Source organism: Myiozetetes cayanensis, unplaced genomic scaffold (assembly GCF_022539395.1).
Source record: "Myiozetetes cayanensis isolate MyiCay16 unplaced genomic scaffold, myiCay2020 scf12, whole genome shotgun sequence".
NCBI classification, from domain to species: Eukaryota; Metazoa; Chordata; class Aves; order Passeriformes; family Tyrannidae; genus Myiozetetes; species Myiozetetes cayanensis.
Window position 1 is genome coordinate 28,226,230 of NW_026086826.1, and position 23,952 is coordinate 28,250,181.

The window sequence follows — 23,952 nt, forward strand, 5'->3', positions numbered from 1 at the left end:
TGCAGCTGAAGAAATAACTTGAATTCCCAAGGCAAATGTTTTCAGCTGTTTCTGCAGGTGCCTCCCTGTGATTTTTTTTTCAGTGCAGGTACACTGCTAGCACGTTTTCAGGAAGGTCAGGCACGTTATTTTCAAATTGTTCTCTAGGCTTTTGGGTTCAATAGGTACCAAGAAAAATGGATTTGATGGTGGCTAAGGAGTCCTTTATGTGTTTTCCTTCCCTGTTTAATTGCTGAGGCTACAAAGCTTTTTTTTATTTTTTTTTTAAATGTAAAAAAACTCCTGGTAGCTTTGAGGATGATAATTTTTAGGTAATGGAAAGAGGGAAAGGCAGGTGAAGCCTCATGGAAGAGAGAGTTTGTGGTGGTCTCTTTTTGAGGAAGAGATTTCTGTGACCTTGCAGCAGCAGTGAAGACTCCCTGGTCGGCTGTGATTAGATCAAATATAGGGACTTGAAGAAAGTTTAGCAATGTAGTGGTGGTTGTACAGAAACAAACTAAAAAAAGGAATGGGAATACAATATGTGAGTTAAATAGTGATTGTTTTAACTGTGGAGGAGGTAGTAAAACATCTGTAAAGCTGAAGTAAAATCTGTCTGACCTCAGAGCGGTTTTGAAAATCAGGTTGGCAGTATTGTAAACTTAAGTGCAGGTGGGGTTCTATTTAAACACACTGACAGAAACTCTGAATTTCTTATCCAAGGCTTTCTGGGATTAGCTGACCCCCTTTGATAACAAGGGATCTTGTTTCAGAGCTGGATGCCCTGGATTCCAACGATGAGTTGACACCTCTGGGAAGAATCCTGGCCAAGCTTCCCATTGAGCCTCGGCTGGGCAAGATGATGATCATGGGCTGTATTTTTTAGTAAGTTGAGAACTCACCTCAGTGGTCTTGGTCTTGTTTTCTGAGTTCCTGAGCCTCTTGGCATGCACTGTATGAGAGAAGAATCAAGATATTTAGATGAGCAGTAAGTGCTGCAGCTGGGGAGAGCAGACTGAATACTCATGGGAGCAGAGGAAAATTAACTCCCAGTGCAGGGAATGAAGTAGTCATGGAACTGAGAGTTCACTGCCACAGATCAGTGGAGCCTGAATATTTATGAATGAAGAGTGGGACTGGAAGCACTTCAGTATAACAGTGAGCTAGAGGTGGGGAGACGTGGAATTTGACATTGGGGTAAGGATTAAAATGAATCCCCGGGTTTTGCTTTGTCACTGTGATGGCTGCAGGGTCCTTTTCACCAGAAGAAGGTGGTGTGTGGATGGGGAGGAGGGGAGACAGACCTGATTTAACATCCACTTCCCAGAGCAGTGTTTCAGGGAAGAGCTGTGGTAGATGAGGGCCAGATCACTAAGGTGTGCAGCAGAGAAGCTGCACTGCCCCCAGCAGCAGGAGCTGAGCGCCCATGACCCCTTGTGTGGCTCCTTTCAGCGTGGGAGATGCTGTGTGCACCATCTCTGCAGCCACCTGCTTCCCTGAGCCCTTCATCAGCGAGGGCAAACGCCTGGGCTACGTCCACAGGAACTTTGCTGGCACCAGGCACTCGGACCACGTGGCTCTGCTCTCCGTCTTCCAGGCCTGGGACGATGCCAGGTGCGTTGTGTGGCCCAGCAGCCGAGGGGCACTCATGGGTAGCACAGTGGGAACTTTCCCCTCCCTTCACCACACCCCTAATTCCCTCTCTTTTTTTGCTTTTCAGGATGGGTGGCGAAGAAGCAGAGAAGAGGTTTTGTGAGCACAAGAGACTCAGCATGGCCACCCTGAGAATGACTTGGGAAGCAAAAGTCCAGCTGAAAGAAATACTCATTAGCTCTGGCTTCCCTGAAGGTGATTCTGCTTGGACATAGTAATGAATCATTGCATTTTTCATTCTGAGGTGATAAATAAAGAAGCAGGATGGTCTGTGCTGAGCACACAAGCACTGAGGGTTTGGTGGGTTTGCCATAAGGCTGCTCTGCTTTTAGAGGGAATTTCAGTGCTGTCTCCTGAACCAGAGAAGCTGTGGGGGCTGTGGTGCAGCAGAGGTTGGTTTTGGAGGCTGAGCTCAGGGCTGCAGGATTGAAGATCTAGTAAGCAGCTGTCCTTAGAGTGTTACCTCCCTGGTTTTCTTTCTCCTTCCCTTTTGCATCTCCAAAACGTGCTGTTTTGTACTCCTCCCATCCTTTCCTTCAGCCTGAGCAGGGAGTCTGTGTGAGCTGCACGGTGCTGTGTTCCCTGTGACTCCTGCTGCAGCAGAGTGCCAAATTATTCCATTTTCTAGGAAAAAACAAATTTCTTAAACTTGACCAGGTTCTGAATTTGCCAGATGTTGCTGAGGAGCTCAGTGAAATTGATTTGTCTGGCTGGATTTAGTAGATGTTTATCTCCCCTTCTTTTCCTTTTTATTTTCTTTTTCTTTAAATTCCTTTAATTTTTTTTTCCTCCTCATGCTGCTTAGGATCACTGCTGCATTTTTCCTTAGCTTTCTTTCTGGGCAAGATGACCTGAAAACAAGCTCCCAGAGACTCTGGGGAGGTTTGTAACAAATAAACTAATCAAAGCATCCTTTCTGACCTCCCCTCAAAGTTCTGTCTCCAGAACAAATGACAGTAAACACACTGTGGTGCAGCACATTCTGGGCAACCCCCTCTCTCCTTGTTTATGAAGAGTTTGGGAGAGAAAATAACCTCCTTGGTGGTGGTGTTTTTCAGCTTTTTGCTGTCCAGTAAGGAATTAAAAATGGAGTGTAGAGCTGAAATGCTGTGAGTGCAGAGGTCACTGGGGAGCAGATGCACCTCTGCCAGTGGACTGAATCAGAAAATGGGTTGGTCCAGGGTCCTAAACAACCCTGCTCTGATCCAGGACCCAAACAACCCTGCTCTGATCCAGGACAGCTCTGCTGTGCTCTCCTCTCCTCCCTGCCCCGTGGATTTGAGCCACTCCTCTGTTCTCTGCCAACAGAGTGTTTGATGACTCAGCCGTTCAACAACACCGGCCCAGATAATAACCTGGACGTTGTCATCTCCCTGCTGGCCTTTGGGGTCTACCCCAACGTCTGCTACCACAAGGAGAAGAGGAAAATTCTTACCACTGAGGGGCACAACGCTCTCATCCACAAATCATCTGTCAACTGCCCTTTCAGCAGCCAGGACATCAAGTACCCCTCGCCCTTCTTCGTTTTCGGGGAAAAGGTAAAGCCTTTGGGTTTGTTCTTCATCACGTGCTGCCAGACTGTTCCAGAGGCTCTGCTTGGGAAGGAAGCCACAAGGATAAGACCTGACTGTGCATTATTTAGCTTGGTTTCTGGGGAGGGGCTGTTGGTTGGTTGGTTTTCTTTCCAGCAAGTGAACTTCACGTGGTCCTGGTGTCACTCAGCCTCCCAGGAGCCACATCAGCCTTCCAGCCAACCACATCCAGTGGAAAGTTCCTGTGAGTTTTGTGGCAACAGGCAGATCACAGAGAGGGATCTAAACCATCATCTTCTTTCAGAGTTTGTTGTGGGAGCTCTTCCATGCTCATCAGGCACCAGAGAATTTTTACCCTTATCACTTGTGCTGCTTACGGATCCAGGGAGAACACAGGGACATGGAATATGGCAGGGGGGTGCTCACCTGTCTGTGTAGGAGCAAACAAAGGCAGTGCTTTTGTGTTTGGCAATAGATGGAGTTTTAAACCATCCTCTGTCTCACCTGGAACTTCAGGGCTCTGGCCATTCCCTTGCCAGAGTTTTTATTCTGGAAGTTTCTCTCTCCTGAGTATGTGTGGTGACTTCCAGGCAGGAGCAGATCTTCTCCCTGAGCACAGACAAGTACAGCAGATCCTGCTGTGTGAAAGCAGGAGGGAGAGAGGAGCTGGCAGGGTGGGAGGCTGGAATGCAAAGTGCTGCTCCTCTGTTCCTCTCTAAAGTGAGGGGCAGGAGCTGGGCAGTCAGGGCTGTTACCTCTGGCTCAGAGAGATCCAAGTGCACGTTCAGGTTCAAGGTTTGGTTTCTGTGAGGTCAGAAGGCAGGCTGGCACACGTGCATGAGCTGGACTCCACTGAAGCAGCTTTTCCTCACAGCCCCAGCAGTGCAAAAGGTGGGAAGATAATTCAGCCGTGCCTGGGTCATTTTGAGGCTGGCAAAGCATGAGATGGCTCTTGCAAAACCACAGCTGCACAACTGCAGACACAGAAAAGGGGTATATTTTTAAATAGCTCTTGGGTTTTGGTGGAGCTTTTTACACCAGCCAGTACAGAAACCCTCTAAACATCGGCCTGGCATTAAATTTTGTTTGTGCACGTGCTCTTGTCATCTCCTAACATTATACCTACATTTTTTGGTGTGTTTGGGTGGGATTTTTACAAAACTCTCCAGTTTCAGTGTCCAGAGGAAGGTAAGGATCTGTTTTCCATTCCAAGAGTCGTTTTCCTCTCTGACCTGCAGATTCGAACCCGAGCCATCTCTGCCAAAACCATGACCTTGGTGAGCCCCCTGCAGCTGCTCCTCTTTGCCTCCAAGAAAGTCCTGTCAGACGGGGAGCTTGTTCTGGTGGATGACTGGTATGGACCTCCTTGGTGCTCAGAATCATGGAATGGTTTGGGAAAGGAAGGGACCTTAAAGCCCATCCTGTTCCAAGCCCCCTGACAGGGGGAGTGTCAGTTCTGTGGCCACAAATGTCCCTAGAACAGGGACCCCGGAGCAGGCCCTGCACCACAGGTGTGTTGGGAAGGCATCACCTTTGTTTCCTGTGAGGAAAGGAGGGGTTTATTGGAGCTCTGTTCCATGCAGATCGTGTGCTTCAGCTGAGAACAGGACACCAGGCAGTTTCCAAAAAAACTGCTGGTTTTTTCCCCTTTAACAGGAAGGTGAATAAGAGGTACTGTGAGTTTTGGGCCTCCAAAGAGGCTGAGGAAACCTTGTTTTCAAACCTTGGAAACAGCTTGAGGAGAGCAATGATTGCTTCTGGCAGTGTAAATTTTATGGCCATGACCAAATACCATCTGGGTGTCTTTTTATTTTTTACCCCTAATGGAGGCAAACAAATGCTTAAGTTTAATTCACTAGGATTTTTGAGGGTGGCCTGGAGCTTTGAAAAATCTTGGAGCCTCATGTTCTTAGTTCACTTTATATTTTTGTTTCTTTCTGTTTTGATGCAAGAGGTTACATATTGGTGTTATCTGAATATGGAATGACAGGATCCCAGAATGGTTTGGGTTGGAAGGGACTTGGAAGCTCATCTCAGGTGGACACCTTCCACCAGCCCAGGTTGCTCCAAGCCCCGTCCAACCTGGCCTTGGATACTTTCAGGGATCCAGGGGCAGCCACAGCTTCTCTGGGAACCTGTGCCAGGGCCTCCCCACCTTCCCAGGGAAGGATTCCTTCCAATATCCCATCTCACCCTGCCCTCTGGCAGTTCCATACCGTTCCACCTCGTCCTGTCTGCCCATATAAAAAGTCCCTCTCCCTCCTTTTTATAAGCCCCATTTAGGTACTGGAAGGGGCTCTGAGTTCTCCCTGGAGCCTGAGAAACTCCAGCTCCCCCAGCCTGTTCCCGGAGCAGAGGGGCTCCAGCCCTTGGAGCATCTCCATGGCCCTTTGTTGTAATTCAAGAGCAGATTTCGATGGAAGAACAGTTGTGTTTTAGCAGTGTCAAACTTTGGGGATTTTGCAGTGGGGCCAATCTGCCCTAGATTAGAACTTCAGAGATGAGCCGGTGTGTTTGTGGCCCCAGGAGGAGCCGCCGCGTGTCCGGTGTCTCTGACGCGCTTTGTGCCGCAGGATCAAGCTGCGGATGCGGCACTCCGCGGCCGCCTGCATCACCGCCCTGCGCGCCGCCGTGGAGGGGCTGGTGGTGGAGGTGAGCAAAGATCCCGGCATCGTCCGGCACCTGGAGCCGGCGCAGGAGCGGATGCTGACGGCGATCCGGCAGCTGTCCCGGCCCGCGGCCGCGGGCATGGCCCTCCTGCCCGCCAACACACGGTGAGCGCGGTGCCTCTGCACGCCTGGGACAGAGCGCTGCCCCTGCCCGCGGGAACGGCGCTCGGCTCGGCAGTCCCTGCAGCCTGTGGGAAGCTGCAGGGTTTGTGAGGCCGCCTCAAGGCTCCCTGTTTGTGTTGCAGGTTCGGGGACGGCCCCCGCCCCCCCAAGATGACTCGCTACGACAACGGCGGCGCCCGGGGCTGGGGAGGCTCCCCCCGGCACCGAGGGTACTCCGGGTACTCCGGGTACTGCGGCCGGCGCGGCGGGGCACGGGGGTACCCGGGCAGCCCCTACGGAGGTGGGGGCGGCTACAGGGGAGGAGGAGGAGGAGGAGGGTACCGAGGAGCGGGCGGGGGCTACCGGGGAGGCTACGGCAGGGCCGGGTGGTAGTGGGGGAAGTGGAGTCTCTCCAGGGCCTTCCTCTCCCAAATTCCTCTCTTCCTCTTCCCAGTCTGTTTGCCATTTTGGTTCCTTAGTACTAGTACAGCTCTGTAATATATCGTGCCCTTAGGGAATTTCCTGCAAGTTGTATGATTTTATTCTTAATAAAGAGTTTGTTTGTAAAGAGTTACATGCCATACTTTTGATTTTGGGTTTGGGTCTTGGAGCCTTCTGATGTTAATTGTGGTTGTTGGAGATATGAGGCATTCTGTAGCTCCCTGAGATGTCTGTGCCTCTTGGGCACAGCTCAGCACCACAGCCCCTTTCAGCAACGCAGAGATTAAATCTAACTGGTGTGATTTTTCGGGGGGTCCTGTGCAGGGCCAGGACGTGGGCTCCAGGATCCCTGTGGGTGCCTCCTAACTCAGGGCATTCCGTGATTCTAATTTCATCTTGCTGCTAAGAATCGTTCACAAAGTTAATGGGTACTTGGGGAAGAGGCAGGTGTAATAACAGGTGTAATAACAAATGAAAGCGTGCAGGTCACAGGCTGTGGAGGGGGAAGATGCTGTGGACTTTTTAGCATCTACAAATGGCAGCTTATGGTTTTATCTGCGTGCTTAGAGTTTTACATATTAAGGAGTGTCGAGCATGAAAGTGCTGCTTAACAACATTCAGTCTGGTTTTTAGTATCTAATCCCCCAGGCCCAGTTAAGTGGGGAAGCAATAATCCTTGCCTACACTTGATGAATAGCACAGTGTAAACAAGGATTGACATGCTAATGAGGAGCTTAGGCAGCCGGGGTACAGAAACCCCAAAATTAACCTGCAATGACATGAACGTTTTCACTGTGAGTTCACTGTGTCAGTGCAGGGATCTGTGCTCTGCCTCAAACAGCCCAAGGGTCAGAGCACTCACAGCTCCCGTGCAGCACATCTAATCACTGGAATTCAAGAGGAAAGAACTCCCTGAGCTCTGCTGTACCCGCCTGAGCTGTGCTGGCTTTGTGTATCACGTGTATCTGCTGGTTCTTGATGTCACAGAGTTCTCATAAGGGGATTTGGAGACAATCACCATTTCTTCTGCTTTTGCAGTTCCGAGTGGAAAAGGACAAAAAATAATAGTGTCCAAACTGTAGTCTGAAGGATAACACTTGGTAGTTCCTTGAATCTTTGTCTTGGAGATTAGCATGGGGATCAGCTCACTGATCTCTTTTTCTGCCTCCAAAAAAAGGGGTGAGGAATGTCAGCCAGAGCACAGCTCATGTCAGAGGTACAACCTGATCAAGGTGAGTGGCTTGCTTGTGTCTGAAAGCTGAGTGATTTCCATGACCCCCTCTAAGGTGGAACTGGGCTGCTCACGGGAGAAGGTCTGGAAGTGGCAGCCTGGAAGCAGTTTGTCAGTTCAAACACTGGCTGCCATGCAGGTGTGTTAGAGGAGACTGCTTTGGCACTGAATTCCTGCTCTGCTGTATCCCAGTGGCACAGGATTTTTGTTTTTCCCTAGATAGTAGCTAATAAATTCTCCTCTGCTGTTTATTTTCTCACTGAAAGTCTTTAATCCCATCGAAAGCCCTGGGGAACTTACAGTTCCCTATCATTTGCTGGGAACCATTAATCAGGGCTGCTTTGAGCTACAAAGGTAAATCAGAAGAGAACCACAACACTAAGGCCCAATAACAATGTGTTTAGTGAGCAGGGATAAGTTTACAGCCTCATGTTCTCCTGGGAAAACGACCTCATGGTGTCCACGTCCAAATCATCACGTTGGTGAAAGGGAGGGTCCACAGAAAAATCTCCCACCACCCAGGAAGGAGTGAGCAACTCAAAATCCAGATTGCTCTTCCAGTTTAAGAGCAATCTCTAACCCTGCCCTGCTCTGTTTCCTGCAGTCAGTTCCTTTGGCAGAGGGGTTTTAGATACCAGGACTGTATGATGGAATTCCAAGTTCTCCTCCCACGCTGCCATCTGCAAAGAGAGGGTCAAAAAGACCATATAGGAAACTACATGAAAAACTGTTTTTCTTCCATAACTCGACTCCTGACCTACAGCCAGCGCCTGGCATGTGATTCCTCACTGTTCCTCTTACCTCCTGTTAAAGGAATTAGAAGCCAGGTGGGGTTTATTTTGGGGGGAAAGGGAAGTAAAGATCTGACTCAAGGATTCCAAGGAGAAAGAAAATATAAAGAAAATATACCTCAAGTGTTGTTTTTTTGTTTTGATGACGTTGCCTGTTGTAAAGCATCTTAAAATCTAATTCCTCTCACAACTGGTTGCCCAGCAGATAATTCCAGAGCAACAACCACTTCAGTTTTTATTCACATTGTGCTCAGCTGCTCCTTTGTTTGACAAGCAGGCAGGGCCAGGATTCTGGGATGGAGCTGGAGTTGGGATAACCCAGATCCCCGTGGCACGGTGGGTTTGTTGTGGGTTCAGCTCTCCGCTCTCTCCCACAGGAACTCTGCCTCACTGCAATGCACTGATAAGGAGGGACATTCCTGAAGATGTTTTCTACGTCTGTTTCCTGCTTGCCCTCCACTTTCCCCCTCATTTGCTCTGCAGGCCTGAGCAGTTCTGGGATTTGGTGGCAAGGAAGAATTTGAAGAGTTGGGATGATCCGAGGTCGGTGTGGTGGGAACTGAACAGGCCCTGGGCTGCTGGATGGTCTCAGAGCAGGAGACTTCGCTGAGAAACTCCCAGTGATGTCATATTTTCCAAGGCACCATTATAAACTTGGAATTTTTTTAAAACCTTGGAGTGACTCAGAAATCTGGCACTGTCCGAAGTACGAGCTTGGCTGGTTTGGGATGAGCATCTGCAGTGGGAGGAAGGACATTGGGAGTCCTCCCAATCCAGCTGAAGATGAATTTAAGGCACCAAAGTGGAAGAAAGAATCCATAAATGCCAGGTGCTGGATCAGAGCTCAAAAAGTTTTAGGACAGCTAAAGGCCGTGGATACAGAATTTAGGATTAAAACACATTATGTGATGTAATATGAGGACATATTATGGTAAAAAGCACAAAAATCTTCATTATAGCCTGGCAGACACTAAATGGAATATTTTGCCCAATATATTTCTGCCCCACAACTCCTCTTAAAATATAAAGTATTTCTGGTATATAATCACTAAATCATAAATAAGGAATGTATATGCTCATTTACATGGGAAGAGATTTTTTTCCCTGGCACTGCCAGATTTCCCATGTCATTCCCGACAGATTTAATCCACTTGCCAATTAATTGTACAGCCTTTATGTTCTGTGCAAGGTGCAAGGCACCTGCCTGTTATCCCACGGATATGCAGAGAAGGGAGACTGCAGTTCCAGAGTGCTTACAAAGTGCTAAATCACCTGGAAAACAAGCCCCAAACTATTCAACCAAAACCACCTTCTTTCCCCATGGAACAATTGTTACCTTATTAATAACTACTTATAATATGAAAATCAAGCACAGCAATGGAAACTGCTCGGGTTTGTTCTTAGGAGAAGCCAGGTGGGAAGATTTCTGGTACATCCCTGACTGTGACACAACTGTAGGCTTTTAGATATTTATAATCTCCTGGAAGGCCCCCCTGCTTATAAACATGGATTTCTGCAGGAGAGACAGAATGTGCAGACTGACAGAATGAAAGGTTTTCAGGCGTCACAGGCCTTGAGGCCCCTCTCAGTTAGAATAACCAAAGTGGATGGAACAAACCCCAATTAATCAGCTAAGTTTTGCTAATTCCTGAGTTTGTAAGCTGAACCTGGCAGAGCCAGGAGAGAGCTCTGAACCCCGGTGCAAACCACGCTGCCATCCATGCCTGGAGCGCCGGGCCAGCAGCTGAGCAGCACTGCTGCTGTTTCCTGCGTGACCTTTTCCACAGCTGCCACGGGAGGGCTCAGCCCCCTCCCTGAGGGCCACTGCAGACATTTGGTTTGGCGAGTGGAGCTGGCAGGAGGCTCAGGAATGCCTCAGGAACGGAGTTTGGCTTCGCTCAGCCTTTGGGCAGGGCAGCAGGCAGAGGGGACAGGGGAGAGGGGTTAAAGAATCCCCCACCTGCGTCTGCAGATGTGGCGCAGTCAGGTGGGTGAGGTGCTCTTGTAGGAGCCCAGCAGAGAGCCAGCAGCCCTGCTGGGCTGGAGGGATGAACAGGGAGCAGGGGGCAGTGCCCTTATCCTGCCCCAACCCTGCCCTGCAGAGAAACAGCGCCTGGTGAAGGGATTGACAAGAACTCCCGACTTTTCCAGCCCAGGAGAGGCACTGGGGAGACCCTCAGCCTCAGGACCATCTCCAGGGCATCAGTCAGAGCAACTGCCACCTCCAGGAGGGCGTGGATATTCGGGACAAGCTGAAGGTGCAGCCCACACCGATGCTGGGGGTGTGTAAATCGGCGTAAATCACGTTCCTCTGCAGGTGCTGGTGACTGCCACGGATCACCACAACGGGAGAACCACAGCGAGTCTGCCCCTGGAGCACCAGTTTGTTCCCAGAATTCACAGTAAACAGCAACACCTGCCGACTGAACAGACGAACAGAGGATGCTCAGAGGGCCCTCACCTGCTCTGCTGGGGGGTTTGCAGTTTCTCAAGCTGGCTGTGACCTGAAACGTGAGGAAAACAAAGTCAAACCCCTGAGGAGAAAAGTCAGCTTACGAATTGCAGCTGCCGTTTGATAATCTTTATTCTCAGGGTGCAGCACCAATAACGAAGTAAAACAAATCAACAGCCAAATGTGAAAGCATTTTCATATTTGCAGGCTCTCGAGAGCTTCAGATGAAGGTTTCTTTTTCTTCCCTCACTCAGGACAAAGTCCGAGACTGAAGTTTTTTTCAAAACTCAGAAATTTTATCTTTGAGTGTTTCAAATTCCATTTGCTCAACGAAGTTTTAAAAGAATTGAGTCTTAATTTTTTTTTCCAAAGAAAAACCTCTGGGATTCAGGCTGATTGTGTCACTTTAAAAGAGACTTTAAAAAACCCCATACATTAAAAAGAATGGCTACATCAGGTGGCCACAGTAACCAACACCTACAAGTGAGCAACACAGGAGTGTGGAGGCTGTCCCAAAGGCTGCTTCCTGAATTTACATTTTAAGGGATGGCTCCTTCCCTCATTGCCTGGGACTCAAATATATACAAAGCTGTCTAAACAATTCAGGTAGCTCAGTGTTTTGTTCCAAGTGAAGGATCTTTGTCAGGAAAGCAAGTTTAGTAAAAACCAGATCTGCAGAAAGCATTCTCTACAGAGGACCTAAAAATCACTGTAAATAAATAAGGGGAGAAAAAGAGGTGAACACGTGGTGGCTGCAAAGATGTGTGGATAAAAAACGTTTATGTTAGTGCTGCATATGCTAATGGAAGGATTGCTTCCAAAATGTACCCAATTCTCACATCCAGCATTTTTACACTCTGAAAAATTTGGAGAGAGTTCAAAGTGATCACAAAGTGTCCAAGGCCAAAAATAGGTCCAAGGAAGAGACTTCAGCCTCGGTGACTTATCCAAGAGAAGGCTGGGAACTGAATCTTGAGCTGAAAGTGTTTACATAACAGAAGTCTTGAAAGAAAGCATTAGTTGTCTTTCTAAGAAAAAAGGCTTTCCAACCACAACACCCTGTGCTTAGTGACGCTCATGTTATCCCAGGGAGTGATTGAGAGAGACCCTTGGTGAAATCCTGCTCTGTTAAATACAACATGTAGGTCATTGGCCTAGTGATCTCAAGAGTTCTCCTGGATCCTCAGGATGCACATCATCATGGATTGCATCAAAGATACACGGGAGAGAGCCAGAGGAGTTATGGCCACAAGTGCTCTGTATTAACCAGGTGGTACCTCCCTATTTTAGGCCTGGTACAAAGGTGGGTTCTGCTCCTCGACGGCTCTGGGACTGCACATGCCTAACCAGGGTGCTTGTGCTGTGCCATCCCTGGTGATCTTTCCTCAGACTGGCCATTTACAGCAGAATTCCAACTCTACCAGCTCCAGGAAATGTGGCTTTGACACACCCCATCTCTCAGCTCGTCCCTTCGTTCCTTTTCTAAGCTGCTCTGTTTGTTCCACAGCGCACACCAGATTTGCACTGCTCCAGACATTCACTGAATAATATCAGCTGTTATCAGTACAGCTCATCAGATGTTTCCTTTCCATTACAATTGTCCTGGAACGTCTCAGAATAAACCTGTACAAGTCTTATCTACCAAAGAGCTTTGACTGTGCCTGTTGCTGCTGATCCCACAAACCAGTTTACAGAGAACTAGCACTGACAAGTCTGTAAGTGCCCCAAACAGACAGCAAAAAAAAATTATTGGCATGTTCATAGCCTAATAATGAGCATGAAATATGTTTTTTTCCCAGTGGTCTTCCAGCCATGCAGGGCAGCAGGAGGAATCTTTACTGACAAGCAATGCGAGCACCTCTTGCTTTGTGCCACTGGGGCTGCTCCTCACCCCTTCACAAGAGACCTGCAAAATTCCCTCACCTCGTGGCATGAATGGCTCCCCTGAGCTGACTCCTCTCTGTACTCTGAGTAAATTGGCAGCCCCCACCACAGGATACGAGGAGAGGAACACACTGGGAGAACATCTGGGAGCTGGAAGGGAACACGAGCGGGAGTGTTTGGGTTCAGCATGAGAAGAATGCTCAGTGTGTGCTGTGCCTCAGTGGGGACTAACACAGTCACGTGTCAGCTGTGCTGGGTTATTCCTGCTGTTTTCCATGCTTGGAAAGCCAGATGTTGCTAAACTGGGACCTGGCCATGTGGCTTCCAGTGAGGGAAGGGTTGTTATTGCCTCTTGCCCTGGGAGATGGGATTGGTTAAAACCAGGGGCACCTGTTCTTGTCCTCAGGTGAGCGGGAGGTGAGGTGAACACCAGTGAAAGCTTTCAAGCCTGACTTCTGCAGGATAAGAAAGCAGGAGAAGCTCTTGCTGCTTGTTCCCTTTGGGACTTACAGCCTCAATTCCAGGGAGGGCAAGGAATGGCTGGAAGATATAAATGTGAGGTGGAGCAGGAAAAAGAAAAGAACTTTAAATATTCTCATAAAATCCCAGAATGGTTGGGGTTGGAAGGGACCTTAAAGCTCATCTCATTCCATGGGCAGGGACACCTTCCACTAGCCCAGGTTGCTCCAAGTCCCCTCCACCCTGGCCTTGGGCACTTCCCAAATGAAGGTGAGCTGAAAAGAACTCTTGGTGATTACCTGGAAGCTTATGATGCTTTCAGGTACTGTGTGGGGAATTAGGTTTACATTTGTGTCAGTGAATTGGACGGGAGTGTCCCTGAGGGATACCCACCTGGCAAAAGCCATCGAACCCAATTTACCCGTTGTGCAACGAACTTCACTGTGAGAACAAACACGGGAGGTTTTAAAGAGCATTCTGTGATTTAAAATGGTATCTAAATCTCTAATGTTGATTCAATGCTAACTAAAAGACCTTTCACTGACAGGAATCTGAGAAAACAGGGGCAGGAGGGACTGACATTGCCATCCTATAAAGGTGCAGCCTGTCCTCTGCACCCTCCCCTGGTGTTCACTGTAGGTTAACTCCATCAAAAACAATTACAATTCATTGCTTAAGAACTCAACATGCTAATTCTTGATTTTAACTTTTCATGTGACCTAAATAATGTGCTTGTAGTTGAAGGTAAATCAGTGTATCGAAGATGAACTGCCAGATCAATGTCGCGGTTGGTCTACTCCGATAAATGCTTTTCATATTAATTAAATTCTCTGATTAATTAAATTTTCCTGGGCTCCAAAATGGAAGAAATGAATGCCAGTTGCAGAAGCTACAGATTTCCCATTCTTTAAAGATCTGATGAGTCAAAGAGCAGGATGCAGGGTTCAGAATGTCCCATCCCTTTGCAGTCCCTCCATTTTGCTGAACGCTTGGCTTTGTCCCTCTGGTATTTCCATGACCCGAGTGTCAGGAAAATGGGGGGAAGTATGTTGAGGACTCCAGAAAGCAAAATGTGGCTTACAGCTATAAAAACTACTGGTTTTTCTTGCCTAAGGAGTTGTTACTGTAATATGTTTCCAAATCTCCTCCTTAGGTAGCTTGCTGCTGGAACTTCAAAAAGGAAAAATACGAGACTGTAGCAGGAAACAGTCTATTTATACAGCATTTTATATATTTTCCCATTGTTTATGCTATCCAGTGATGAGTTTAAAAATACCATTTCCTTCCCTAACAATCTCAATTTTCCTCTTTGCTTTGATAATCCATAAGTAGCTGTGTGAGTGTTTACACACAGCATGCTTCAAACTGGGAGGATAAATTCTCTTATTATTCAAAAAAACACGGACACAGAAGGAAACAGGAGTTCACTTCCTCCTAATGAATGAGGTTCCAATGCTCTGCCTTCTGGATTGGGATTAATGGCAAATTTAGATGCTTTTTTTTTTTTTTTTTAATTTGCAAGGGCAATTTGTATGAGAGCCACTGCATGTATTTCAGGGTGACTCTTTGTTCTTTCTGAAGAGCAGATCAAGGGATTGATGTTTCACAGAGGAGCGGTCTTGATGTCAAAAGTAACCTTTTAGTGTTCTTGCAAGCATCTACCTAAGCATCCTGAATACTTGGTAGCTTTGCAGAGACTCTGTAGAGCTGATAGCTATATTTTCAGAAGATTCTGTTCATTCCAACTATTTTATTTTTTTTTATGATTTTGCTTCTTGGCTACAGCGACTGAACAGATTTTCCCTGAATGGTTTCTTTTGTCTATTTAGTTTTTGGTGGCAGGGGGGCTTTCAGTACAGAGAATGTGTCCTCTGTCCTCTCAGCTGGTCATTGCCTGACCATCAACAGAGGCACAGGGGATGCAGGGGAGGGTGAAGTGAGCTGGGGTCCCAAGAGTGGCAAGCAAAGGAAAATGAGGCTTAAAGAACATCAGGCTTACAAAGGTGAGCTCTTACAATGAGGGAAGCACTTGAATCGAGGTTGTTCTGAGTAGCCAATTTTTATGAAGGAACAGAGGGGTTTACAATAGATAGAACAGCTACACTATTTGCTATTAATAAAATAATGGTCACAGCAAGACTGGGTGGCAGATGGTGCCATGGAAAGAGAGGCTGTGACCATAAATTAGGAAGAACTAACTGGGAAGAACATTTCAGCCCTGTTGGCACTGGGCAAAAGAAGTTATCGAGCTTTCTGTTGAAAACAATCTTGGGAATTCTTCTGGAAGGTCAGGAAGGATATTTGTTAAACAACCCCATTGTGGTCACACAGGTCAACACCCTTCGTGGTGAGACAGCCATGAGCACCCTCAACACACACAGTACATGTTATCAGGCCTGGAAGACAGTTCCACTGGGAATGTTGTAGTGTAAACAGCCCCAGCTCCTGCCTGGGAAGGATTTATGGAGATATGCAAGTCACGGAAGAACAGGACTCAGGCATGACCCGAGTGGATCTGAGTCCTGCTCTTTACAGAGAGAATTTCACTGGTGTGTTGGAAACCTAATTATTGCTGGGTGTTTTTGGTGGCACAGCACCCATCAGTGGACCCTGCAGAGCGCAAAGGTGAAGGTGGCTGAATTCCCAGAGAAGGGAAGGGAAGTGCCAGGCTGAATGCAGCCACCCATGCATGGCCCTTTCCCAGCAGGAAAGGTATGGGACAGCCAAGGGGAGGGCTTGGAGAGGGGAAGGAAGTATCATTTGGTCTGGCTTAGGTCCCTCTGATGTCACTGCCGTGGTCTAACACAGACTGCAAGATGTGGGCTGTTAAATTCAGCCCAGGACTACACCACAGGATAAAAAGAGTGAAGATAACATGTACAAATCTTATCTGCTAGGAAGAAAAGATTACAAATTCAGCTCATACACATGAAAAAAGTAAAAAGGATGAGCTGTGTTTGGATCCACCATAAGGAGATGAAAAGCTGTGCAGGCCTTTCATGTTTTATTTTTGTTTTAGCATATTTTTTCCCCTAACATTACAGTATTAATGAGAGAAAATGAGGCAACATCCCAGACCCCAATTGAGGAAAGAGATAAAATAATCAGCTTTTTTGTTTTTCATTTCTCCCGGGTTTGCAGAAACTTTTAAGATGCAGATATTACCTCACATGAAGAGATTCAGAGGTAGATCTTTATTCGCTTTTACAGCAACTACCCACAGCCGCTGTACAAGTTTTTTGGGATAATATGCAAAAGAGGGGCTGTTTGGTGGCCGGGGAGGGGATGTCTGCTGTGATTACTGTTGTTTGCATCGTGGGGCCGGTGGGGAGCCCCTGCATGACAAAGAGCAGGGCAGGAAAGCTGCTGGAAACTTCTTCTTGGGTTCCCCAAACCAGCCAGATTGTGACAGGAGGCATTTCCTAAGCTTGCTTGGGTGGCTTCCCTGTTTTAATTAAATTGACACCCAGGGAGCCATGAAGGTCTGGGATCCCAGGCTGAAACTCCTGAGCACTTTCCCTTGGGGTTTTCCTTTCCCAAATGCACAAATGTTGTCCGTGAATAAGATGCTGATGCTAAATAACTGTGGGAAGACTGAAACACTTTTAAAGTGAGTGCTGCCCTGTGACTCCTCCTAAAAACACTCTGGACCTCCTAAGCCCCAAGTGGGTCAAATACCTTGGTGCAGAGGTGTGCTAGTGCTTGGTTTGAGCTGCTGCAGAAGGACAGAGACCAATGGTGCTCTTCATTTGTAATTTTTTTTTTTAATCAAAAGGAAAGAAAACACTGCTTTTCTTACTCTTTTTTTTTTTTTTTCCCTCTAAAAGAGGTCTTTTCTAAGAGAGACTGCCAGCCTTGGGAGTTCTGGCCTTCTGAGAGCTGACAGAATTTCCTGTAAGGGCTGCTTTTACAAAAGCTGTTTCCTTTTGGGTTTTTGTGTTGCTTTTCCTTTTTTGCAGTTCTTCTGTTTGTTCTTACTGTCTCCCCACTTGTTCTCATTCATTTAACCTGCTCTGGGTACCGATAAAAGAACAGAAAGCAATAACATACTGATTTCTACAGTTAACTTACTGTTAATTTACAGTTAATATCTGTGGATAAGCTTCATGACTGTGCTGTCTAAGCCCAGCACAGACATGAACCTTATCCACAAATATTCCCATTGAACAGCTGGTTAACTGTAGGTGCCCATCCTATCAAACAGTCCTTCCTTCCTTCCTTTCAGGCCACTCCTGCCCTGCAGGATGACTCACTCCGCTTTGTGGGAGTTTCCAGTCGTAACAATTTATCGACCAAGACATTTTTTATCATTATTCACCCCACAAGCACTGCAAAGCCACACAAGTTCTCCAGGTTCTGTGCTTTCAAGGCCCAATTATTTTACGTGAGGGTGCTTTTTTTCTGCCTTGGGAAGGAAGTGGGTGTGTGGGGAATACGCTGCAACGCTTTGATGGATTATTTTAGTAGGTGAGATATTAAAAGGAAAGCACAAGTCCTGTATTTATAGGGATATGAGACTTAATTTGAGTTTCAGTTAAATGAGTGTAGGTTTACCAATTGAAATATAATTGCATCTCTCGATCTGAGCGCTTTAATTATGTGTGTCGAGGTGAAATTGCACTAAGAGTGTGGAGTGGATTTTGATGGCAAATATTAAATAGCAGCAGATATATTTTTCTCAGGATTTACTAGAGTCAGTACCCTGGAAATGGCCGGGATGACTTCACATAAAATGTTGAGGATGGCCCTACCTGTGTGCTTTGAAATGGATTTTTTTTTTTCCCCAGAAGAAATATAGACTGTATTTTTTTTTCCAGTTCTTTCAGCTACATGCTGTATTCAGGTTTTCTCAGGATATAAGCAAGTTTACAAAGCCTTTCCTTGACTCCCCTATCAGTTTCTATCTCGAGGAGTAGTTTCCTGTTTCCTGAGCAGCCTTCTGGAGGCACTTTCTCCTGTAAAAGCAGCTTTATAGAACCGTAGAATGGTTTGGGTCGTAAGGAACCTTTTAAAGGCCATCGAGTCCACCCCCTTGCCATGGGCAGGGATATTTTGGCTTTATAGGATTCCTGGATTTTACACAATCTTCACACAGCTCCTCAACCTGAAAAGCCACAGGAAGATCTTATGACAGCTGAAAGCCATAATGCAGCCTTTGACCAGGTCTGACTGTGCCGATGCTTCTCAGCAGCCTGGAGATCTGGGCTTAGGCACGGCAATAACCAAAATTCATTAAAAATTACAGCAGCTGAGGCGAGTCCCCTCAGACTCACTTCACGTCACACCCTTGCATGGCACAAACCAGCCAGGTTAAGCACCGTCTGTCTGGCGAAGCACAACCGCTTTTCCAACATTTCTCAAGAAACGTTTGTGTTTTTTTTCCTATGAAAAGCGTTTAAATGACAGAAAGGACGTGGGGGTGCCAGTTGACAGCTGGTTGAACACGAGCGACCGTGTGCCCAGGGGGGCAGGAAGGCCAATGGCACTGGTGAGGCCGCACCTCGGGGGCTGTGTCTGGTTCTGGTTCCTCACCTCAGGAAGGACACTGAGGAGCTGGAGAAGGAACTGGAGCACAACTCTGATGAGGAGCGCCTGAGGGAGCTGGGGGGCCTCAGCCTGAAGGGAGCTCAGGGTGAACCTTCTGGCTCTCTATAAACCACCTGAGAGGAGGTGGAGGCCAGATGGGATTGGCCTCTTCCCCCAGGCAACCAGGGACAGGACACAGTCTCAAGCTATGCCGGGGAGGTTTAGGTTGGACATCAGGAAGAATTTCTTCACAGAAAGCGTGATTAAACGCTGGAACGGGCTGCCCAGGGAGGTGGTGCACTCACCATCCCTGGAGGTGTTTAAGGAAAGACTTGGCACGACACTCCGGGCTGGGTGAAAAGGTGGCGATGGGTCAGGGCTTGGACTCGATAATCTTGGTCCTTTTGTCGATGATCTCGACGATCGAGGTCTTTTCCAACCAAAATGACCCTGTGCGAGGGGCAGCCTCGCGGGGGCCGCTCCCGCCGCCACAGGCGGTGCCCGCGCTGCCCTGAGGGCGATCCCCCCCTCAGCCCCGGCCGGCCCCACCGGCGCCATCGCCGCTTTAAGGCGGCGCATTCCGGGCGGCGGGGGCGGCCCTGGCCCCGCTCCTCCGCGGGACTCCGCTCCCGGCCTGCCCCGCGCCCGCCCCGCCTCGCCTCGCCGGGCCTCGCCCGTCCCAGCCCGCGGCCGGCGCGGAGCGGAGCGGCGGCACCCGGCGAGCGAGCGACACCCCCCGCACACCGCGCCCCCGCCGGACCCGCGGCCCCGCCATGGGAGGGGGCGGCGGCGGCGAGCGCCGGGCGCTGTGGCTGTGGGTGCTGTGGCTGTGGGTGCCCGCGCGGTGCGGCGGCGCCATGGACGAGTGCGCGGACGAGCGGAGCGGGCGGGCGCAGCGCTGCATGCCCGAGTTCGTGAACGCGGCGTTCAACGCCACGGTGCTGGCCACGCACACGTGCGGGGCGCCGGCCGAGGAGTACTGCGTGCAGACCGGGGTCACCGGCGTCACACAGTCCTGCCACCTCTGCGACGCCGCCCAGCCGCACCTGAGCCACGGCGCCGCCTTCCTCACCGACTACAACAGCCCGGCCGACGCGACCTGGTGGCAGAGCCGCACGATGCTGGCCGGCGTGCAGCACCCCACCGCCGTCAACCTCACCCTGCACCTGGGTAAGGGCGGGCAGGGGGCCGCGCCTGGGGGCAGTAACCTGGGGCATCGGTAGGGATGGGGGTGGCGGGGACGGAGCTGCGGGTCCTGGTGGCCGGTGGGATCCTGGGGTGCATCAGGAAGAGCACTGCCAGCAGGTCAGGGAGGGGATCCTGCCCCTCTGTGGGCCCTGTGAGGCACATCTGCAGTGCTGGGAGCAGCTCTGGCTCCTCAGGACAGGAGGGACACAGAGCTCCTGGAGCTCCAGCAGAGGCTGTGAGGATGCTGAAGGGATGGAGCATCTCTGGGAGCAGGAAAGGCTGAGGGAGCTGGGGCTGTTCAGCCTCGGGAAGAGACACTGAGAGGGGATCTCATTAATGTATATTGGTAGCCAAAGGGAGCGTGTCAGAGGATGGCCCAGGCTCTGCTCGGGGGACCCAGCAGTGGCACAAGAGGCCATGGGCAGGAACTGATGCCCAGGAAGTTCCACCTGGACATGAGGAAGAACTTCTTTGCTGTGCAGTGACCCAGCTCTGGAACAGAGACAGAGAGGGTGTGGAATCTCCCTCAACAGAGATATTCCAGTCTGGACACAATCCTGTTCCATGTGCTCTGGGATGACCCTGCCGGAGCAGGGAGGTGGGACCAGATGAGCCACTGTGGTCCCTTCCAGCCTGACCCATTCTGGGGTTCCGTGCTGAGAGACAGCCCCACTCACGGGGCACCTCCAGGACAGGGTTTGGGGGGTGTAAGCAGATCCTCGCTGTGCAGGTCCCCAGCTGTGTTCTCCTGGTCCAAGTCAATGGTTCCTGCACCCCTCAGCTGTGTCAGGGGTGCCCTCAGCCGAGGGTCTGGCCCTGCCCTGGCTCTCCACCCCTCAGCTGATGGTGTACTTGCAGCTGCCCAACAGTGCTAGGTGAAGTTTATTTTAAGCCTGCTCCAGTGAATATTGCAGGGAATGCTCCATTGCAGTCTGGGTTGGATGTGCTCTTGCTCTGTGAGAGGAGCAGCCCGTGCTGCCAGAGGCAGTTGGCAGTGGTGTGCTCACTGTGATCATGTGCTGCCCCATGCACCAGGAATCATCAGGTTATTTAGGTTGGAATAGTATGAGGAAGAAATTCTCCCCTGTGAGGGTGGTGAGGCCCTGGCACAGGGTGCCCAGAGAAGCTGTGGCTGCTCCGTCCCTGGAAGTGTCCAAGGCCAGGTTGGACGGGGCTTGGAGCAACCTGGGCTGGTGGAAGGTGTCCCTGCCCATGGCAGGGGGTGGGACTGGATGGGCTTTAAGGTCCCCTCCAACCCAGGCCGTTCCAGGATTCTATGAAAAGACCTTTAAGATCATCAAGCTCAACCCGTAACCCAGCACTGCCAAGCCCCAGGTTGGATCCTGGAGTTTTCCAGGCAGCAGGCTTGTGGTCCAGGTGGGAGATGTCGGTTTGAAAAGTGGTGAGCACTGTGGAAAATCGCGTGTGTGTGCGAGGGCACATCTGCTCTGTATCCTCTTATCCCCGGGGCAGTGTTTTCCTGTAATTGCTGGGTGGGTTAGGTGTGTCAGCAGTCAGCATTGCTGAGGAACCCATCACAGCCAGTCAGAAAAGGAAGGTGGATTTTCTGATTAATTTACCTTCCCAGAGATTCCTCTGGGATAAAGTATTGTAAGCCTTTGCCTTGGTTTGTGGACGAGCTTTTCTTTTCTTCTCTTCATTAATTTCTGAATGGGTAATGGTTTACAACTAGAAGGTGAGCCAGCCAATGGAAAGTTGAAACCACAGCTTATATCATCATGTCATTAAATCAAAGAAAAATTAAAGAAGGCCCCGCTGCAACCATTCACAGCTTCTAATCAAGGGCAGCTGTTGAGCCTTAAGTTTAGCATCGTTAACAGCGTAATTCAGAGGGAAAAAGATTTGGGGGAGCTGAGTCTTGGGTTTCACAGCCTGAGGACAGGTGGTGTGAAAGCTCCCACCTGTGCTGGTGAGATGGAGATGATGGCACTGAGTCCTGTCCCTGAGGTCACCTGGTGACCACGATGATGTTCCCCAGTAGCCTGGAGTGTTCCTTTGTCTTAGGAGCTTCAAAATAAATTTACCATGTAAGTCTGTCTCGTTGATCAGATAAGGGGAGGTAGGTTATTAAGGCCTTGTTATCTTCTTTTCTTTGTTTCTTTGTACATTGGGAATGTTTTCTTCGGGACTCCTGGAAAAACTGGTAAGCTGAGATTTGATCTCTACTTTTTTTTTTTTAATAGAAATCATAATTCTTGTTATCAAGGCAAAACTTTATGGGCATATCTGTATTGCTGCTGTCTTTTGTGCACCTGTGTGTGTGTGTGTGGGTGTGCTTTGAAAAACAGCAGTATTTTTCCAGTGTACTGGAGCAAACAGTGTGCTGCGTCCTGGGCTTTGAGGAAACCCGCACATTTCTTTGATGAAAAAACTTCATCTTGGAAATACTGCGGTATTGCAACACATTCCCTTGGGTTCTGGGTTTGTTTGCAGGATCTTGTAGCTCTGTGAATTTGCTCTGCCATGTTTTTCAACCAGAGTACAACTTCTAAGCAAAAGCTGCCTGGCTGACCTTCACATATTTGAGGGGGATTTTTTTTTTTTTTTTTTTAAACCTGTTTTTTTCCCAGTTAGGTTTTTGGATGGGGTGTCCGTAGTGTAAAGCCTTTTAAGAACCAGAAGCTTGCTGTGGGCACGGTGGTTGGTGGCAGGAGTTAGTTTTTCGGTGACTAACAGCGGGGCATTAAGCTCTCTGTGCACGTGCTGTAAATGTTCCTGTACAGCTCTGTGTGTGTCGCTTTGTTCATGGCAAGTTGAAGAGCTCTCGAGTACTGCGAGTGCAGTTTTAGACTGAAGTGCCCCAAACTCTTTTGCAGTGTTGCTCTGCTCTGCTTCTGGGAGGTCAAACCATCTTTCTTTGTGTGAGCTGTTGGGTGCCCGCGGGCACCGTGGTCTTTGGGACACTTAATTATTGGCGTCGCTAAGAGAAGGAGGCAAAGAGCTTGACAAGTATTTACCTACTCAGTAGGATGTAAAGGCATCCTGGGACACAAAGCCCTGCCATGCAGTCAGTTGTGCCTGGTCTTGGAGGAGTAAGCTCTGTGCTCAGACCCCTGTCCTTGTTTGGTGCTGCAGTCATTTCTGGAAGCACTGGTGTCCCGAGTGCTCAGTGCTGCTTTGCACCCCTTCAGGACCAGCAGTGTCAGCTCCAGGCTGTCAGCCTGCAGGTGCTGCCCTGTGCTGAGGTTTTTGGCGGTCTGAGATGTCTTGATTAACATCCAGCCGCGTTCAGCCCGTGTAGAACAGTCGTAACATTTCAGAGGAGCCTGCGAAAGGTCAGTAAGAGCTGCGGGGCTGTTGCCAACAGGGGAATGTGGGGCTCTTTAAGCTTGTTTTAAACTGGGAGTTGTAAAAGATTCAAAAAAACTTTAGTTTTGGGACTGGATGCCAGCAAGTAGCCTGATACAGAAAAACACAACACAGATCCCTACTGCTGAGAGTTAAAGGCTTGCATCCCCAGAGTTGTTTGGAAAGGAGATCAGGGCCCAGAAATTAGGGTGCTCCCTGCAGAGAGGGGAATTGGGGTAATTACCACTCCCTGCACCAGGAGCATCTGGAGTTATAAAAGCTGTTTCTCTTTGTACTAGAGAGTATTAAGACCCCCTGAGTAAGAGTCGTTCCCCCCCCCAAGAGGCCTAGAGACATGAGTTTGCAGCTGTAAATCAGGAGAAGGGGGGAGTTGAACCCCTTCACAGGGTGGTGTCTGCATAATTAGGTTAGTGGGTGAGAGGAGGGGGGAGAACCACTGTGTCCCTTCTTCCACCTTTCTTAAAGTATCCCTTGGCTTACCCCGTTTTCCAGTTCCTCAGGTTGAATCATTTCTGATTTAGACTTCACCCAGCCAGTCATTTTTTTCCTCCAACACTGCCCTCCCACCATGTTCCCATATATTCCCAAAAAACAGGACTTTGGGGCAGCGGTGCCCCAAATGGAAGATGGAAGCCAAGGCATTACTGTATGTAGTTAGTTCCTGCCCTTTTTTTTTTTTTTTTTTTTTTTTTTTTTTGTGTCCTGGGAGCGCTGG

At 49.0% G+C, this 23,952-nt stretch overlaps 3 protein-coding genes across 7 annotated transcripts in view; 2 read left to right on the top strand and 1 right to left on the bottom strand.

Moving 5' to 3' along the window:
* The window catches only part of DHX9 (DExH-box helicase 9), a 45,450-nt gene extending 37,842 nt beyond the window's left edge, over positions 1-7,608 (top strand). For 3 of the 4 annotated variants that reach the window (XM_050307363.1, XM_050307360.1, XM_050307358.1), the window contains 7 exons: positions 753-864; positions 1,432-1,593; positions 1,700-1,827; positions 2,941-3,170; positions 4,403-4,518; positions 5,738-5,938; positions 6,079-6,509. In XM_050307363.1, coding sequence (XP_050163320.1) covers positions 753-864; positions 1,432-1,593; positions 1,700-1,827; positions 2,941-3,170; positions 4,403-4,518; positions 5,738-5,938; positions 6,079-6,328 — 1,199 coding nt within the window. In that variant the 3' untranslated portion in view covers positions 6,329-6,509. Of the gene's footprint in view, positions 1-752; positions 865-1,431; positions 1,594-1,699; positions 1,828-2,940; positions 3,171-4,402; positions 4,519-5,737; positions 5,939-6,078; positions 6,510-7,553 lie in introns of those variants that run through there. The other variant, XM_050307359.1, reaches the window with a different exon arrangement.
* ZBTB37 (zinc finger and BTB domain containing 37) overlaps positions 1-23,952 on the bottom strand; it is a 331,509-nt gene that overhangs the window by 63,127 nt on the left and 244,430 nt on the right. The window lies entirely within an intron of this gene.
* LAMC1 (laminin subunit gamma 1) overlaps positions 19,448-23,952 on the top strand; it is a 60,047-nt gene continuing 55,542 nt past the window's right edge. The window contains 1 exon segment of the mRNA XM_050307357.1: positions 19,448-19,889. Within this exon segment, the coding sequence (XP_050163314.1) occupies positions 19,493-19,889 (397 nt within the window). The 5' untranslated portion in view covers positions 19,448-19,492.